Below are 20,107 nucleotides of genomic sequence, written 5' to 3' on the forward strand. Positions count from 1 at the left end.
TCGGACCCATGAAGACGGATGTGTGGGAGGTATAGATCAGGATTTGAAGCACCAGCCTGACATCAGATTGTGGTTTTATATTTACTGTTTTGCAGACGAAGGATTGGGTCAAAAAATGTAAGAAAAACTTGATATTTGCCGTGTCTGATGAATTTTCCCCCACATGTTTGAGTATGCATGTTTTCAGCTGCACCACCATCTTCTTTGCAAGGTCTACAACACCGAGATAATCCTCTGTCATTATGACCCTGTTAAATAGGGTATAAAATAAAGCAGAATGGCTGTTGGACTGCAGACTTCCATTTCAGGGCTGTACTGTGCAGTCTTGCAGCTCCTTAGTGTCAGACATTATCACCACCACTACCCTCAACCTCACCCTGCCCCTTGTGACAATTACTGCCCTACCTCCCTATTCAGCGCGTAATGAGAAAACTGACTGATCGATTTCTGTCCGGCCAGGAAAAGAAGGGAAGGAAGCATTTGGATATAGCAGAGACCAGACTCTCAGAGGCACACAACTGCAGCATATCCATATTATGATTTAGATTTCTTAAGTGTTAATGGGAGATAATTTACATGTTTGGTGCAAAAAGCAATTTAAATACAGGTCTGGTTTAAGGCTGCAACTAACAATTATTTTTATTATTGATTTATCTTCCAGCTGTTTGTTTGATAAATTGATTAACGATTTGGTCTATAAACATGTTAGAAAATTATAAGGCAAAGAAAGATAAGTTCCCAAAGCCCTAGTTGACATTTAAGTCGCTTGTTGTGATCGACCAACAGTTGAAAAACAAACAAAATATTCTTATTAACGCCACAGAATTGGTGGCCAACAAGGGTAAACTTGAAACAAAGGCACATAACATTTCCATTACAAGAAACGTGCTGCAGCCTCAGAAACGATGCTTCAAAAACACTCACGAAAATCCAAACAAATACAACGATAACAAATGCAACAAGAAACGCTGTGTATCCGGTCAACAACAGACATTCTCCAGGCCTCTAGGGGGAGCTGTGAGTGGAACAGCTTGATTTTCAAGCCAAGAGAGAAACCAGACGAGAGAGTTTGTTTTTGAAACGGGAAGAAATGTAGAGTAAAGCAACAGAAAAAGGTTGTTATTCTTTTTTATATCAGCCTTACTGTTTTACAATAGTATAAAAGAGCCACAGATTTATGTGGCTCCCCCTAGAGGCCTGGAGGTCTTCCTTTGTGTTGACTGGATATGCAGCGTTTTGTGGTTTCATTCATTTTTGAGGTTTGTGTCTTCCTTACTTTTGCATTGTTTCTTTTTGCCACTTGTTTGCTGTCAGTGTATTTGTTTTGTCTTTCTGCAGCTCATATTTTCATTTGCAGCTTCTGTTGTATTTGTTTATGATTTTTTTTTGTATATTTGTTTGAACTGGCATTGTTTTTGAAGCTGCAGCACGTGTCTTCTAATGTAAATCTTTTGGTTCATTGTAGTATGCTTGCCCTTCTCGGCCACTGTACATAGATGACTAGGAAAACCTGCAAATATTAACATCTGATCAGCTTAAACTGGTGACATTTTTGGCATTTTTGCTCAAAAACAAAATTTAAAAAGTACTCTGCCAATTTAATGTTGCACTCCTTTAACACTGGCACTTCTTGAACTTGTTGTCGATTTCCTAGGCGCGATGCAATTAAAATAACAAAAGTGGTCAAAATTGATGCAGAAAAATGATAAATATCATAACGACGCTTGGTTTCCACGTCCACATATGACATGAAAGGTATCCTGGGTGCGTCGGTTGTTGACGTTCTCTATGCCATACCAAGTTCTGCCTGTTACATGCATTGTCTTCTTTCAAAATACACTTCCGTTTTCACAGGAAATTTACTGTTTACATACAGACTCTTTCAAAATAAAAGCACTATGTCAGTACAACACCGCAAATTGACACTTCAACAACAAAAAAACCATGGTTAGGTTTAGGAAAAAAGAACAGGGTTTGGCTTTAGAATCTTACGGGACTTGGTTTGCTGGACCCATCCACCACTCCTCCCACCTGTCCCACTAGGACTTTCGCCACCTTAACTTTCATCCTTGTCCCGCTGCGTTTCCCCCTGATGCCACCGGGCGATTAAACTACAACTGCAACTGGCCATGTATCAGGCCGACGTTAAAGGAAGCCTTTCTTTTTGTTGGTTTCTGACGCCACAAGTCACTGCCTGAGCACCGGATTTCGCCACCTTTAGACTGAGACCGGGCTCTGTACTGACGAAGTGCATTTATTTTGAAAAAGAAGACAATGCATGTAACAGGCAGAACTTGACACGGCATCCCAGAACATCAACAACCAATGCACCTGGTACCTTTCACGTTGTATCTGGACGTGGGAAGTCCATGACCAAACGTTGATAGTGTTGCCAAAAGGCTTAACGTGATTTTTTCTCCACATATGCATCAGTGCTCTTGGAGATCTTAAAAGATACTTTAATGTGTAAAATTTGTCGGAGTCCCCCTTTAATGAATTTTTAAAATAGGCTGGTTTGACTGGAGCATCGTTACATTTGCTCTAACAACTGTTGTGGTCCCCTGTTACAACAAAAGGCTTGTAAAAGTGCTTCCCCCAAACTAATAAATTCATCTTGATTTATTTTTCCTTTGACTGATTACAAGGATGTAAATATTCAGCTGGAGAATATATAGTCAGGGTGACAGAGTGTCTTCTACAAGCACCACCATGCTGTCCTGTTGGGTCAGAGCTTCACTGCCACTCACAATTATTTATTAGGCTACATATTCACTCTCTATCCATCACCGTATAGCCACCCGGTCCGGTCACATCTCTTTATGTTTATTACAGTGTCCCACCTTCTCGAGGAGGATGATTGACGTTTTCGGAGAGGACCGAGGTGGGACTTGCGCGCTCCTTCTTCTCCAATCGTGGCTCGAGGGGCGGAGGCTTTCCATCCATACTCTGATTATGAGTCAGTTACCAGACATAAGCGAAACAATAACAGACAGTTGGTGGTGACTTTGTATCCAAAAACCTTCACAGGCAAGTTGAGTCTTTAGCGCGTTTTAGCGCATCAAGATCTCGAGTATATCGGAGGTTTGATAAGAGGAGCTGAGCGCGCTCCACTTTTAATCAGATTAGGAGCCTTTAATGTTCAATCCTGTTTTTTTTTTCCTTCTTCCCTACAGTAGCGGTGCAGGAGTGGCCAAAGCCAAAAGCAGCGATTCAGATCAGATTTCACCTAAACCAGCTGGGAGAGACACCGAGAGCGAGAGAGAGAGCAGAGAGAGGGTTTGTCAGTCTCCCTCCTCCCAAATCCAGAAAAGCTTACCAAGGAAAAAGGAGGAGTGTCGGGGCTGAGAGAGACGCAGAGGAATCCAGAGGAATTTCCACAGGATATTTTTCTCTTCTTCTTTCCCCCCTTCTTGATATTAAAATTTAAAAGTTGGAGGCGAGGCAGCAGGGACCGTGGTCAAGGATGGACGAGCAGCCTCGGTTGATGCACTCCCACGGGGTAGGCATGGCCGGACACCCCGGCCTGGCGCAGCATATGCAGGATGGCACGGCGGGGACGGACGGAGAGGGAAGAAAGCAGGACATCGGAGACATATTACAGCAAATAATGACCATCACAGACCAAAGCTTAGACGAAGCACAGGCGAGGTGAGGCTCCGCAAATAACACTTGTATTATTAATCAGAGAGCGGAAATATTAGACAACGTTGTTGGGGATGGAGGGAGATAATAACATTGTGGTTTATGTCTCTAAATGAAAGCAATTACGCCCACTGAAGTGCCGTGACTGCGCGAAAGCGACAAAAAACACCTCAAAAACTTGTCACGATTCATATTTGATTACATGAAACAAGTTTTGCGTTAATATTTTTTATTAAAACTATTAATTATTGCATGATTATTAGAAATTAGTATCATCTGTTTGGAGTTTTTCTTTAAACTGTGGAGCAGTTGCCACTTCAGTTTTTCTGGACACTTGTGTTACAAAGGAGCTTACATTGTAATCCTATGCTATGATAACATGTTGCAGATCCTCTCCTGTAGTTTTGACCTATTGCACTGTCAGTAATTATCAAAAATATAATGCCAAACACTTTGGAGGCATGTCACAGGTGTAGTGCAACTGGGTGGATTTTGTTGCATATTGTAAGTTGAGGTTTTAATTCTCTAGTTGTGTATTTATGTGACTAAAATAATTAAAATACCATAGAATCAGTGTAAAATATAATAATATTTTTCTTTGCTTTGGCTCCTGAATGTTTTATAAATGAGCCTGCTTCCTACAGTAGAAACAGCAGGAGAATCTGGGGAAAAAAATTATCTTCAAGATGACATTTTGTGATTTAAGTACGCCCCTCTCTTATAAGTGGCTTTGTGACTGTTGCCACTTGTTTGAATATTGATCTGGAAAGGGATGTCCTGTCCTCTTTTTAGGAAACATGCACTGAACTGCCACAGAATGAAACCTGCTCTCTTCAACGTCTTGTGTGAAATAAAGGAGAAAACAGGTAAGTTGTTTGTCCTGTTTGCTTGGTTTTAGTCTTTTTGTTTGCTTGAACTTGTCATTTTCATGATGTAACAGTGTCTAAGCATCATGTCTTTTCCTTATTTAAAAAAAAAAAAAAGTATTAAAAAAATATGGAGGTCATGATCATCGTGACATTCCTCTAAATTTATTTGGCATTTAAAAAAAAATCGTACGATTTACGACACGTTTTCCTTGACACATGTCACACACCGTGCATGTGAACAGCCTTGGCCCCAGATGAGGTGCTGTCATTGGACAGGAGTGTTTTCATGCCGACATTTGGGCTGGGGCCGGGCTTTCTCACCCCTCTCTGTCTGTTTTTCTTGGCCGAGTTTGACGGTTGTTTGCAAAGTGAGCTAAAAATTGCAGAGGCAGGTCGGAGGGATTTTCTGTTTATGTTTGCAACGAGGGGGTCAAAGTCATGAAAAGGAATGTGTGAATTATTACTCACTTAACAGCAGATTAAAAGAAGAGCGGCTCACATGATGAAAGCCTGTGAATATTCTCTAAGGGATGTGGCAGGGCGCTGTGTAAGAGGCGGCTTTTCAAGGGAGGAAATAAAACAAAATATCCAATACAGGCTTATCTGGGAACACAACTTTGAAGCTGTCTTTGAGGTTATTGAGAGCGCCTTGTCACTTTTAGTCTGGTCGGTCGCATTCGCAGCCATGACAGTTAAAAATAAACACAAGGCTCATATGGAGGCAATACCATTTTCCTTAATTTTACATGAACTCTTACTCACCGACATTTCATTTGTGTGAGTCAGAGTTTGGCACAGGTTATTCCAGCAAAAAAAAAAAAAAAAAAGGTAAAAGGAACCAGCGGACACTTTGGGATTTTCACCAGATTTAAAGGTTAAAGAGTGCTGTCTGTGAGGAGGAAGCTACAGTAGGTTGGGGCCCTGTTTCTAAATTGCAAGGCTCGGAAAAGTGAGAGAGTAATGCCTGGCTCTTTGTAAACTGTCTGGCGTCTCCCTGGGTTCAACCAGAGTTCGTTTCCAAAAAGAAGAACAAAGTGACTTGGACCTTTTCCTGGCTTTTCCCCCTGCCTCTCCTCTCTTCCCACCGTTCTTGGCAGAGCGGGATTTCACAGAGCTTCTGACGAGGGAGAGAGGCTCCCCTCGGCCTGCAAATTAGGACCAAGTTTGGAAATGAACATATTTCAGCGTAGTTCATATTCCTCCTTCTTTTATGTATCGAATCGGCTATTTTTACTCAAAGTGTTTTTGAAAAACACGCTCCAGACCACAAATGAGCAAGCCCTAAATAAATACGTCGTTTTGATGATGGCAGAAAAGTGTTTAAAAGTTAAGAATAACCCAAACAATTTACGAGAGAATCGAGCTTTAATGGCTGCCTCGCTGTGTCCTCCCTGTCTACATTTGAAGAGCTGAGCTGCGGCTCATCTTCGCCCATAGGAGGTTTGTGCAGACGAAACTGAAAATCCTTTCACTGCAGTGACAGAGAAAATGACTCAAACCTTCACCATGGCATTTACAGCCAAATGTGCTGAGTGCAGTGTATGCGAGTGGAGTACAGCCTGTAATTTGTCAGGTCTTTTTTATATTCTTTATAAAGAGTCAGCTTCTCCTCGCTTTTTTACATTGTTGCAGTCAGAGCGTCTTTGAGAAGAAGTGTGAGCAGGAGGAGACGAGTGCAGCGGTTCAGATTCGCAGCAGCCCTTCTCCTCGACCTTTTGCTGAGGAGAGGAGACATTTCTTTAGATCATATATCATTTGTTGCATGTTATTCACATGTGTGTCGCATGCACCTCTTTACGGTGTATCAGTGGCGTGTGAGTGTTGACAGCAGCAGTATGGGACATTGCAGCAGTGAGGTGTCCATTGGCAAGCAGCTGACAAACAAGGCGGGAGCGCATGCCAATAGCGGACAGAGCAGGCCTTAACTGATGACCCCACCCCACCCCACCCCACTCCCTGTATATTTGTGCCGGGGTCGGGCTAGTGTCACGGCGGAGAGTATTTAGCAAGCTTAAACAAGCTCAGGTTCGCATGCTGGCTTATGGAAAACCAACGACAGGGGTTTGTGTTACCACTTACAGACGTTCCTTTTGGCCGCCAGTGTTGTATTTCGTGTTTGCCCTGACTACCGGCCCCTCTGCATTTTTTTTTTTAAACTATCATCATTGTTTCTACAGTTCCTGAGAAGCACTTAGAATTTGTTTTCCCTGTGCTTGCTTCACGTCCTGTGAAGAGAGTTGGAGAGCGTCTTTGTTTGTGTGGAACCATTACGGCGAGGAAAGCTGGCACGTACAGGTTGACTAAGTAAGAGAAGCCAGACACCAAGTCAGTGTTTCTGGGTGTCAGATTTCAGGCCTACTCTCTCTCCCGCTCTGCACCTCTCTGTGTCTCTCTATCTGCGGGCCTGGGACTGTTTCGTCAGGCCACTCTGTGTCAGCAGCCTCACATTACCCCCATGCAGGCTCAGGTCAGATGGAGAGCTCCTGCATGACTAATGTGATCAGACGGATAATGCATTACACCGCTTGAACTTATCAAAGCTGGAGACCTGCTGAATCAGTCGCTCCCGCTAACTGCAGCCACCCTTCCCTGCTAATTAGGCATGTACACACATTTTAGATATTCACAGTGGTGTTTGTCTGGTCACTTTCAGGGTTCCTGCCGTGAATGTTGGGAGAAGTAGTTTTCATCATTAGCACGACGTGAAGAAGTTTCTCTTGAGAACTGTCCTCAAAGTTCTGTGTCGTTCATCTAACAAGTAATTTCATTGTTTAGTAGTCTGATGTAGGGTTGTTAAAAGTATTAATTTATTCATGCACGTTGATTTTGAACATTTAAAACAGTTTCAGTCAGCTTCCCACAGTATTGATACACCTGTACCAACCGTACCTTTGTGCTGTCTCTTATTGTCAATGTTAACTACAGTCATTCTGCTGTTCTCTGCTGCAAATCAGGAAAAGAGAAGTCGTGGTCATGTGATAGCCTCGTCGTATTTATCTTTTAATAAACATTTTAAATGTTATGCCCTCAATGTCGAATTTTCCCATGCTATCTAAAATGGTACTGAATATACATGTTTGTTAAGGTATTGTATCAAAGTTAGCAATTCCTGTATTGCGACAACACCGCTGCTGATTTCTTGTTTAAATGAGTAATAATTTAGGCTATAATCTTGAATACAGTGGCCAAGGTGACATATTTATATTTCTTGTTTTGTCTGACCAGCAGTCCAAAACCTAAAGATACTCAGTTTACAATAATATAAAACAGAGAAAAGCAGCAAATCCTCACTTCTGAGCGGCTGGAAACAACAAAAAATTTGGTATTTTGCTCAGAAAAAGACTGATGTAATAATTCAGTTAGGTTTCAGATTAATTTTCTGACAATAAACAAATCAAAGGAATACGTCACCCCCCAAATGATCATTGTATATCAGTTACTCACCCTGTGTTACGCTGAATTTGAAAATAATAATAAAAAAAAACTTATTTCTCCATGATGAACGAAGAAACCAAAAACAGAAAATTCTTGATGAATTGAAGTAAAAGTTTACAAACTCTCACACAACTTGTGAAATTGCGTGACTTTGGTGAATCCGAACCCAACAACACAAGTCACACAACAACACAAACTAACTGATTGAGGCAGTGTAGACCAGCAGCTCCCGTGTTCAGCGAGGTAAAATTACAGCTTTTGTCAATGGAGTCTGGAGCATAGCTTAGACAAGTTTCACTTTTAGTTCAGTTCTCCATCAGAAAGGGCCGTCTGTTTGGGAAGTACTGAGCATATTACTGGATAAATGAGACTTGGATTATACTGCACGAGTTGTGTGAGAGTTTCTAAATGTATGTTTTGATATACTTCAGTTGTTAAATGCGGCCCCTGTTTACTTCACTTCACTAAGAATTTTTGCGTTTTTGGATTCTCCGTTCATCATTGAGACGTGTGAATTCAATGTAACACACAGAGAGAGTAATTGATGTACAAATGATCATTCTGTGGGTGAAGTATACCTTGAATCAACGGATCGTTTCAGCTCTAGCAGATAGAGTAAACATAAAGGTGCATGGTGAGAAAATGTGAAACTACTATTTACTGTATAACCTGTAACATTACCGTTAAACGTTGATGGAGGTACTAGTTGAGCTCCCATGAAGCAGTGGATAGACTGGTCACTATGGCTCCCAGTGCTGCTGTTTTTCAGTATTTAATTGACATGGCTGTCCATGATGAGTTCAGGGGTTAGTGTTGCCTCTCTTTGTTACTCTCCTCTCATCTCCAGTGACAGATGGAGGCATTAGTCTCCAATGTGGCGCTGTCCTGAAACTAATGGCTATGTCCTTGGTTTCCCCGCGCTAGCTGGGAGACTGTATATCTGTCCCCGGCTTGGAAGTGCCGAAGCAGCAGTTTATCCCCCATGTTTTAGTTTCCACGGAAATAAGGCTGAACAGGACTCTGTCTGTTCTCTCGTAAATGACTTCGAATAAATAACTTCAAAACGAGTGCGAAGTTTTCCTTTAGAAAATGTTGCCGGGCTTTGATTTGCGAGTTTATAGGAAACTATTCCTCCACTTAACCAGAAACGTTCCTCTTAGTGAATAATAATAAACATGTAATATATTTTTCTAAGTAGTCTGAGCGGGGATGTGCTGATTGTGAGTTTATCTTTGCCTTTAAAGTGAGTTATGTCAAACATAAATAGACTGGATTCCATTTCACCCACTGACATTTCCTCTATATTCATATTTATTTTCTCCACATTATCAGTGCACTTCAGAAGCAACAGCGAGTATTTTTTGCTGTTCCCTGTCCTCTGATATAAACTCACTCGCAATTAGGACAGCTAATATATTATGCAAATGTTGACTGGCTTAATTGAGACATGTTAATCATGTTTTAAGAGGCTAATTACAGCCCTGTATATCTGAGGTGGGAGTTGTAATTAGCCGTGATAACAGATCTGGCTGTAGAATGGTCATATTCTGTGTGTCATCGTATGTCGAGGGAGTGTGTTTGTGAGAGCGTATGTGTTTTGCAGTGGTTTTTGAAAGTTACAGCAGCTATATTTTGACTCTTTACGCCGTCAAACAAATGAAAAATCGAAGTTTGTATATTAGTTTTGTGTTTGTGCATGCATGTAAGGGCGTAGGTTTTGTTTTTTGGGGTTGGGGGTCCTCTGGCAGAAAATTTTAGCATCAAACACTTCATTTTCTGCATCCTGGTTAATTTTATGCACCAATTTTTGCTGTTTCTTCCCAAATTTATGGTGTACATATCTTTAATCCTGTCCAAACAAACGCCCTTTGCTACTTTAATTTATTTGTCGGGTGAGACAAATACACATGTTCTAAATATTGAGCAGGGCGTCTCTCCTGGATCTCCCCCAAAATCCACACCTATGCATGCATGCAGGTGTGTGCCCATGTCTGTTTAATGTTTCAGATAACTATTTTCCCCTCCATGCGCATTTTTCACATTTCACCTTCATGGAAACAGCAAGAAGGACAGAGTCACAGAAATCCATCAGTTGACCTACTCAACACAAATATGAATGCATTGCATCTCTATCTATAGTTTGTTTCCTGCACTTCTCAATCTGGTTATCTGATGCAGCAGCACTGGCCATTTTGCAAACCGGGCTTTTATACAAGGCTGTGTTCTTAGTTTTCTGACAGAGATCATATTCAGATCCATTACGCTAAGAATGCCTTCCCACTTATCGAATATAAAATTGCTTTAGAGAGGAAATTTGCTCTATGGCGGAGTGGAGTTTCTTTTTTATCAGATGTTTGTCTCTGGAGCAGCTTTTAGTGTCTACAAAACAGCTCTGGTGACATTATTGCAGCTGCAATTGCCTCAGCCATTGTTTTTCTTATTGGTGCTGTTTGGATATGATTGGATTTTCCACAGTCTGGTGGAATTGCCTCACGCAGTAGGACCGGTGGACGCGTATATCCTCATATTGTTGGCGTTGAAACACCTGCAGATCTTATTACCGATATGTTCATGGGGGCTCCAACTGTGTACTCCAACTACCTCTGAATTACACAGTTTAGTTTCTCATTTTTCATAGTGTTAAATCTGTTTGGTTACATGTCACCTCTCTCCCCCTCTCTGTTTGACTGAAGAGATGTATCCTTTCTTATATCAAAAATGTAACTCATACATTCAGATTTTCTTGGGTGCTTTGATGGAGGTGGTTGCCCTGGCAGTTGATAACCTTTAATACGAGGTGTGGGATCTCATTTCTCTGGCACCCTGCCACTGCGATGTAAGTGGCGTGTTGGCAGCACGCTGGGGTTGTACAAAGGTACCCCCCCCCCCACTCCTGACTTCGATGAACAGTCAAACGTAAAATGGCAAGCACTCTTCCCTGGCTGACTTAGTAAAAATGACATAAATTAATACATGCTGCTTAAACAGGACCAAGATTAATGGTTGCCTTTCGCAGCGGCTTAGATCCTCTGTCAGTCGCTGCTTGCTGCCCAGATGGAATCAACACCAATCAATGAGGCTACCCGACTCTCCCTCGATATCTGCTTAGGAGTGGGACACACACACACACACACACACATGCGCACACATTTAAATATATCCTGTACACGCTTACGCATATATCATGCAAAAAACATGAATTGCACCCTTGTTGATGCAGTATTTTTGCTCCTCTCCTCAGCATTTCTTCATATAAACTCACAGGCATATCCTGTATTACTTCCCATACAGTGGGATGTTCAATCAGGTGCCACAAAGTCAGATGGGGAAGAGCAGTGAGGCTGATGGCTCAGTAGTGATTGGATGTTTCAATTACTGATAGTAATGCCATGGTGTAGTGAGTCATGCAGTGCAGATAGCACCATTTATTTTAATCAGGACAGGGGAGAGATGGGTGTGGATGTGTCTCCCTCGTTTCAGAGTAGTTTCACATTTAGATGCAGGGGAGTGCGCTCTCTCTCTCTCTCTCTCTCTCTCTTTTTATTTCACACACAAACCCACACACGCACAGACACACACACACACTCACACTCAGGTGGATTGAGAGTGGAGGAGAGGTTGCCGTGGGTAACGCATAGCGACAAGGTACTCTCTCGGTGAGCTATTCTAATTTATGTTAATAAACCTTGCTGTTGCCGTGAGAGACAAAGGGGCCACAGATGAGCCTTGGTAACCTCGGCACCTTCAGTGGAAGGAAAGGCGCAGACAAAGAACAATGCAGACGCGCGTACACACACACTCAGAGGGAAAAAGAGAGGAGAGATATCGAACTGTAGAGAAAGACACAAATACTGTGGCGGAGAGCGATGATAAATTTAGCCACACAAAGAGTTGTTTTTGTGGCTGCAAAATCAAACAGCCTCATGCTGGCAATCTTCAGTGTGCTGTGTGGTATCTACTGTTCCTGCGCGTGTGTCAGAGTGTGTGTTGGAGGGGCAGAAATAGGCAGGCAGGCAGGCAGGCGGTCTCTTGGGATTGTTGCTGCTAATTCCGTGGGGCCTATAGAGACACAGGGTGCTGCAGTTTTGGATCACTTCCCGGGGCAGATGTGACACCACAGGTAGCATTTAGCACAGTGGGGCGAGAGCATGAGTGTTAGCAGAGGTCAGCACTTGGCCTAGCCGCCTGGCAGTGGGAAGACCATCTCACTGAGAGGCAGATAAGGGCCCTTAAATCTGCCTCTGAAGTAGTGTTGGCTCTTTCGAGGAAATAAGGAAACCCTCGGCAGTGGTGATTTTGGCAGCTATCTTAGATTTATCAGTCTTTTGACAGAAATACTTTTTACTTTTAGTCACATTTTAATTATTTTTGAAGCTGTTTCTCACCAGTATGATGTGAAATTGTTGTGCAGAAACAAACTACACACATCGAGTCCAGTGCCTATAATCTGGGTTTCTGTGTTTTCATTTTCATCAAAAAAAGTTTCCTCCTTAATAGTGCCCGTGTCCACTCCACACGACAATAACCTATCTGACCACTGCTCCAAAGTCTTTTTTTAAATTTTTTTTTTTCGAAAAATACACCTGCAAACGGTCGTCCCTGCCTGCATGCTTTCTCTGGATTGACTGTGAGCATCTGTATATTATATATTATATATTGTATGGTTGATACCGGTAACTTACCAGCTGCTCCAAACATTGGACTTCCAATCTGACAAACACTCAATGAGGAAACGTGAGTACCTGTCACCTATCACTGCCGCTTGGAGCGCCAACCACGGAAGGATTGTTTAAGGTCCGACAGATGTTATGATGTTATCCCCTGAACGACTTATCATGTTAGCAAGTACATATCGGCAGCATTAGCATCTTCATCTTCCCAGCCGAAGGAGAAACCATTTTGGCGGCAAGCTCGCCATGACCTGTTTGGATTGGTATCAGCTGGAACGAAGGATGTAATTGGTCAAACATATATTTTCACAGGCGGAGATCTGCTGGGAGCATTCATAAGAACCCACAAATTCTGTTTTCAGAAATATCCATGCAAATTTTTTTGGACGAAAAAATTGTGTGAAACGACTTTTATCCTTTTATCGTTTTAGTCTAGTTTCAGTCGACAACTACTCGAAACATTTCAGTCTGGTTTTAGTTGACAAAAAGTCGCTACATTTTAGTCGACGTTATATGCTTAGTTAACATCAGGACTTATTTAAAGTTGGTAATTTAACTTACAGTGGCTTAAACAGCAGGATGGTGCGCGTTCAGGTTGGTCATATTCTTCTAACCTTCTCCTTTATGCAAAATTATAAATGAAGTGTGTCAATTGATCGACTGACCAAGCCCTTTTTACGTTGAAGCTGTCATATTTGGGAATATTTGGATATTATCTCTCAACCAGTTTAACCAATACTTACATTTCGACAGATGACAAGATGCACAATTGGGGGAAAAGTGCATTTTGAGTGTCCGATGGTTAACCACTAAAATGTTAGTCCCGTCTCATCGATCAAAAAACATAATTTTGTCATAGTTTTATTAACAAAGATCTATTTGTAGCTCGTCAACGTCTTGTGTTAGTCATGAAAAAAAGGCTGTTGACGAACATTACATTGTCATAGTTTTTGTTAGCAAAACTAACGCTGATCCTCAACAGACTTAAACTCAGTATAACATGGATCAAAACACTTCTTTTGTGCTTCGTCTGCAGTGATATAGTGTTAAAAAAACAATTAGCAAGTCAAAACTGCCATTAGGATGAGATCATTTCACTTGCTTCCTCCAATCAGTTTACATTATTGCAACTTCCATAATGAAAATTCTCATTAAAACCAAATTGCATCAGAAACAGTGTCAATTTTCTCGACCACCAGCTGCTTTGACTTACAGAAAATCGTCTGTACGTATACATTAAATACCTCATTACTGGAAAACAAACCAAACCTTGACATTTATCGCCTCAGTTCTGATGTTTAACAAGGTAAAACATGTAAAGTATATTTCCCAGTAACAGCGATGAGGATTGATAATACGGTGACGCCTCCTTGCTGGTTGCCTGTACTGTAGATATCAGTGTCCCAACTCAAAGAGTGAAAGCTGTGGGTTTCCTTTGTGCCTTCTGTCTGCCAGCTTGCCTTTGGCGGTGTTAGTTCTGGACAGTTAACTCCAACTGAAATTATGTTAATTGCTGTCATTTTCTTTTTTCTACTTGAGCATAATCAGCAAATTATATACTTCTGTTCATTTATTACCAAGCCACTTCTAACAGAGTTTTTACCCTTCAAAGATCAAAAGTTAGGAGGTTGTTTGCTCTTATGATGTGCGTATACATGCGGGTTTATGGGAGCAAATGTGTGCTATCAACAATTTGTCATTACTGCAGCAGCATGGTGCTTTAAAAAGTCTCTGAAATGATGAGTGGATGAGCGTGTAGAACAAAAATGCTATATGACAAAGTGCAACTACTGTAATTTGCATATCAATGCTGTGATTATCCATTTGTAATCGCTAACACTGCACACAACTTTAATGCTTTAACATTATCACCTGAAAATAGAGCTGAGCTCATCGATATTATATTGATATCATGATATGAGACTGTATATCGTCTTAGATTTGTCTTTTCCTGGTTTTAAGGTTGCATTACAGTAAATTAATGTAATTTTCTGTATCTGCCTGACTGTTTTATTATTTGCCTTTACCCACTCAGTCATGTTATCCACATTACTGATGATTATTTATCAAAAATCTCATTGTGTTAGTGTTTTGTGAAAGCAACAATAGTCAACTCTGTGATATGGTTGCAAAATATTGAGCTATTCAGCCAGAAAATATTTTGATATTTGATTTTCTCTTTATTGCCGAGCCCTACCTCTTGAGTTTTCTTTCTTTCACAAATCTTTTTGTTAATTTTTTACCAGATTTATAGGCACATGTTAAAGATGTCAAAGTTAGCTGGTCTCTAAAACACAAAACCTACAACACTGAGAACATGAACTGAGCCCATGCTGTTAATCTGTACCCTAATCTCCCATATCCATATAACCCTCGCACCCTTACTCAAAGTGATAATAATAAAATAAATATTTAAAATCAAGCATCAGACACACAGAAAATGATAACAGTAATACGGTAAGGGAAATAAATAAATAAAATAAAATAAATAATAGAAGAGAATATTAAAACAGTAATAAATAAATACATAAATGAATGAATTAAAAAAATACAAATAAAAATAAATAAAAAGTAAAAAAAAAATAATAAAAAAAAACCTCTATAAAGGCCTTCCAGGTCTTGTTGAAGAATTTACCAGTGTCTTTCCAAGTTTGAGGTGGTTTAGGATCGAGCCAGCTATTGTTTGAGTGTGGAAGAGTGTGCCTCCACTAAAACAAGAGGCACCTCGCTAATAGAGCTGTGAAAGCCAAAACACAGTGTTTTATCAATGGGAAGTTCGGTGCTGTAGGTGGTGGGACTCCAAGCTCTCTGAGTTTAAAGGACGTTGCTTTCTAGAATTGGATCACGTTGTAAAAAGACTCTGGCTTAGGTATTTTTTCATTTCTTCTCTTGAGTTTATGCTGGAAATCCTCCTGTAAATCAGTCACTTAGTGTTTTTGTTTGTGTTTGCATGTGTGTTAATAGACAGTAACTCGCTGAGAAGTGACAGGTGTGACATGGGAATATCACACACATATAAACACACATATAAACATAAGCGTGTGGTACAGTATGTGGCCGTCTGCACTCTGGAGTCTGTTGAAGCACCAGTAGGTTAACTGATGCTCCTCTCGCAGTCGCTGCTGCAGTTAACTGTGCTCACCATGTGAAGGCAACTGTGCTAGTTTTAATTTTACTTTTAATTTTACATTAAGCTACACCACATGACAAGAAGACAACTTATTGAACAGATTTTTGCGATACTGTTTCGATTTTTGATTTTTAGTGTACATGCAAAGATTCGTGACGGTGTCGATCTTGTGTTGTGTTTAAATCCTGCAAAGATCCTGCAGCACTGCTATGTTATTTTTTTACTGATATAGGCAAACATTAATTCATTCGCTCAAACTGTACAACAAGTAGTGCTAAGATGTTGGGTGTTACAGAGTTACTGTGATAAAAACAAATGTAGATCTTACTGTTCTGACTGCATACATACTCAGTTTTAAGGCATATGAAGGTGTGTTCTTAATACAATGACAGTTTTCCTAAAATTAGATGCAAAATATCGCAGTATATTGAATCGTAACCCTGTATCGTGATATGTGTCGCCAGATTCTTGCCAGTACACAGCATTTATTTTTACATCTATTTATTTACATGTATTTGCATGTGTCTGTTCAGAAAATGTTGGGGGAATTTAGATTAAATATGTAGCAGTAAGTGAGCAGGTTTGGATCATTTTAGATTTTTATAATAATAATAGCAGCTTTATTTTCATAAATATTTGGTGATATTCTATTGAAGTTTTTCCGCGGAATTTTTATTAATGTCTCATTTATTAAGATTGACGGAGCACACATGGAGCACCCTGCTATAGATACTTGTTTTAAAAATGGCAGATGCCCTGTGTAGTTTTGTGCTTTTACATAAAAGGCTCTTTCACTGGAGCTGTGTGTGTGTGTGTGTGTGTGTGTGTGTGTGTGTGTGTGTGTGTGTGTCAGTACCTTGTTCAAGTCCAGAGCCTTGTTGTTAAAGGGGGCTTGTAGTGTTCCTTATTCATGGTTTCACCACCCGTTCACGAGATCTGAACCGACGACCCCGTGACTCCGCACATGCCTCTCGCGCCTCCGGGCGAGTAGCTCTTCTTCTCCTATTATATTTTATTTGGCTTGCTGGCACCACCTTGTAGCCTGCTTTATTGGACATGTCCTTCAGCACCATGTTTAGCTGTCTCCTCCCCTAAACACATAAAATTCCTTTATGTTCCTATTACTTGAGTTTATGAAGAGCGTCTTCGGCGCCCCCCCCCTCGCTGCCGATAGGATCATATTGATAGATTGATATTGGGAGAGCTGTAGTGTGATAAAGGCGCGGGGGTTAAGAGCTTCTTGGATAGTTTAACCTTGATAAAACAGTTGTTTCAGTGAGGCTGATTTTGCCCCATCCGTCTTCATCCGTCAGGGCCCCGCTGAAGTATGCAAATGAAGGCAGTAGAGGGAAGCGCCGTGTGCGGTTAAATGGGGCGTTGCGAATGTGCGGTGTACCGCGCCAACGGGGTGATACTACTTACTGTCCAAATTTAGTGTGTCTCTTCTGAAACATCCTCCCCCCTCCTCTTCCTTTTTGTCTGCATTTCAAGAATATATACAGCCCTGAGAGGAACTGTGGCCTCTCGTAAAATGATTACAGCTGTGGCAGCAGCAAAGCAGTTTATGCTCGTACATGTGTTACATTATTATAGATTTTAAACGTTGTTTTTTTTAAGCTGGAATTTAGTGACTGCAGAAGAGTGTGTTATCCCTTTATTTGTGTATTTGTGTGTGCAGTGTCTGTATTTACATGTTGCAGCAGGTTTTATTGCATGCTACAGCCATACATTTTAGAATATGGCTGTTTATTGCGCTAATTAGCGAGTCTGGAGGTGTAAGGGTAATAATCTTTATGATAATAACTGTTTATGCCTTAACACTGCTCTCCATTCACAGTTTACGTTGCTCGGGCAGCTTCATTTGCCTGATTAGTTTTGTACCTACTCAGCAGCATTAGGGATGGTTTTTTCTCTGTGTGCGTTTGATTCTCCCATTTATCTCATGTGTCGGCATATTGATTGATTCCCCCGCTCACTCATTATTTTGTTCTGTTCTTCACAACTCATTTTCAGAAAGAGGGCCAGCACTGAGGCCAGAAACAGATACCATGTCTCCTCTCTGCTGTCTGACTAGCCACCACACACATAAAGCTGTCAATCAGGAGCTTTCCTGCCTGCCCTTTGTTATGGAACGCCAGCTCTGTGGGTGGGTCCTCTGGGTGATAGATGGCTCAGAGAGCCTATCGGACTGCAAGAAGCATCCATCTCTGTCTGGAGCCTGTTAAACAAGCTTGGGAAAGCAGCCATGTAGTCCTAACCACCACTGGCCTCCACTAAAAAACCCCATTAACATTAATGAAGGATAGCTTTAAAAGTTCTTCGGTAATAGGCTTGAATTGGATTTATGAGTCAGATAGTTTGCCAGAGAGTACGTCATGAAAAATGTCACTGGTAGATGAATGGAAATGAGCGTTTGAAAGGTCTCGGGACACTGTTTCAGCAAGGATTTCAGCTCAGCTTAGAATTTTTTTTATCTTGCCCCTCAATCATTTTCCCTGCGGGTCTAAAATCAAGCAGCAGCTCCAGAGTGGCTGTGAGGAAAAGCAAGGTGTTTGATGTTTTAAGTGACTGCAAAGATAAAGCTGCTCATCTTACACACAGTGCTGCTGCTTCAGGAGAAGAAAAAAATAAGTTCTTAATACTTTTTTTAAAGGCCTTTCATCCCAGGTGGCACTGGCCATTTCAATATCTTGCAACTACCACTTTACCTGTCTGCAAGGTCCCTATAGATGGCTGATGTGAAACTGCCATTAGCCAGCCAATTCCTCAGCCACAGATTACTGTGCCACTACGTGGTAATCACAATGTTGAAAAAGGTCTGATTGCACTCCATCCAACCTACAAAGTGTGGCATAAATGGGTTTTTCGAAGGTCTGCAGTCGGTTGTTGGTATGTCATCATAGTGCATTAGGACTGTCAGAGGCAAAATGGCAGTTTTTGAAACCTCTTTCATTTCGTGTGAATGTTAAAAGGATGCAGAAATACACTCGGACCGAACCAGGCAAACAAGGCCTCGGCGTTCAGGCAAAGCGCCCTCGAGTACTCGCCTCCGTTAAAAGTATTACTTTAAATATCACTAATTTCATGCGTTTCTCCCCCTCTCTCTTGGTTGCTCCCTCTGTCTCTCCTCGTCTCGCTCCTGCTAACCTCTGATGTCATTAGCGTTGGAGGGAGGTTGAAGGGAGAGAAGGGTTGCTATTCTTAATGAATTCCGCTGTGTCTTTGCACTCCCCCACCTAGTTAACCCTACCCCCCTCCAATGCTCAAGGTGTCAAATTAGAGCAGCTGGAAAAGGGGAGAACAAGGAGATGGACAAGGTACATCTCACCCCACCTCATTTCCTCACTCTCCTTCAGATCACCTAATACAACACGATATTCATGAATAGCAGCCATGAACAACTATGCAAAGATGGTTGGATGCACTCCACGTGTTCACTTTAATGATTAAGAAGCTGGTGCTGCAGTTCATAAAACGTTACTCATACAGTGATGCGCACTGAAACACAGTTAGAGGAGGAATTCACCATCATGCACTTTCACTCTGTTCCATATAGTGTCATAAATATGCTGTGATGCTTAGATCCTTTGATTAAAGATGTGCAGGAATTATTAGTTACTGTAAACACAGCATTCAAACTTGACCCCTCCTCCCAACACTGCTTGTACGTACACTGCAAGCTACTAATGTAGGGACGTTACATTTGCCGTAATGTAAAAGCAGATACTAGTTAACTGAGCTAACCACCTGCACCTACCTGTCCAACAGAAAGCACACCAACTCTCTGCTTCAGTGCTTGTGAGTGAAAGTGAAAATCAGCCCCAGATTCACTCTCATTTTGAAACGAGTTTTGTCTGCTTGGTTTTTCTCCTCACTATATTTACAGGGTTTTTTTTTTTTGGTGCTGTATCTGCTATTTTCAAAGTCTCCTCTTGGATCTCACCTGCTGCTACTGGCTTGGAGCTACACGCTCATAAACATGGGGACAAATTGACACTGAGGACACACAAGTTAAAATTTGTATTGTGGATAAACATCTGTCCGTCCTGGAAGAGGGATCCCTCCTCAGTTGCTCTTCCTGAGGTTTCTACCATATTTCTTTTCCCCATTGACGGGTTTTTTGGGGGAGTTTTTCCTTATCTGCTGTGAGGATCCAAGGACAGAGGGATGTCGTATGCTGTAAAGCCCTCTGAGGCAAATTTGGGCTTTATAAATAAAATTGAATTGAACTGAGTAAATGTAACAAGGATATAACATTAACAATAAGAAAAAGCACAGCTGGTGCGTGTGTATAGATACTGCGTTAAATGAGTATTAACTGTTTCAAATATTCAGGCTCTATGTATCGATAATTCAGTATT

The 20,107-nt window shown here is 41.3% G+C and overlaps 1 protein-coding gene across 2 annotated transcripts in view; it reads left to right on the forward strand.

Moving 5' to 3' along the window:
- pbx1a (pre-B-cell leukemia homeobox 1a) overlaps positions 1–20,107 on the forward strand; it is a 109,319-nt gene that overhangs the window by 37,449 nt on the left and 51,763 nt on the right. For both annotated transcript variants that reach the window (XM_049598338.1, XM_049598339.1), the window contains 2 exons: positions 3,174–3,648; positions 4,435–4,508. In XM_049598338.1, coding sequence (XP_049454295.1) covers positions 3,464–3,648; positions 4,435–4,508 — 259 coding nt within the window. In that variant the 5' untranslated portion in view covers positions 3,174–3,463. The remainder of the gene's footprint in view (positions 1–3,173; positions 3,649–4,434; positions 4,509–20,107) is intronic.

The sequence above is a fragment of the Epinephelus fuscoguttatus genome, linkage group LG15 (assembly GCF_011397635.1).
Source record: "Epinephelus fuscoguttatus linkage group LG15, E.fuscoguttatus.final_Chr_v1".
Taxonomy (NCBI): Eukaryota; Metazoa; Chordata; class Actinopteri; order Perciformes; family Serranidae; genus Epinephelus; species Epinephelus fuscoguttatus.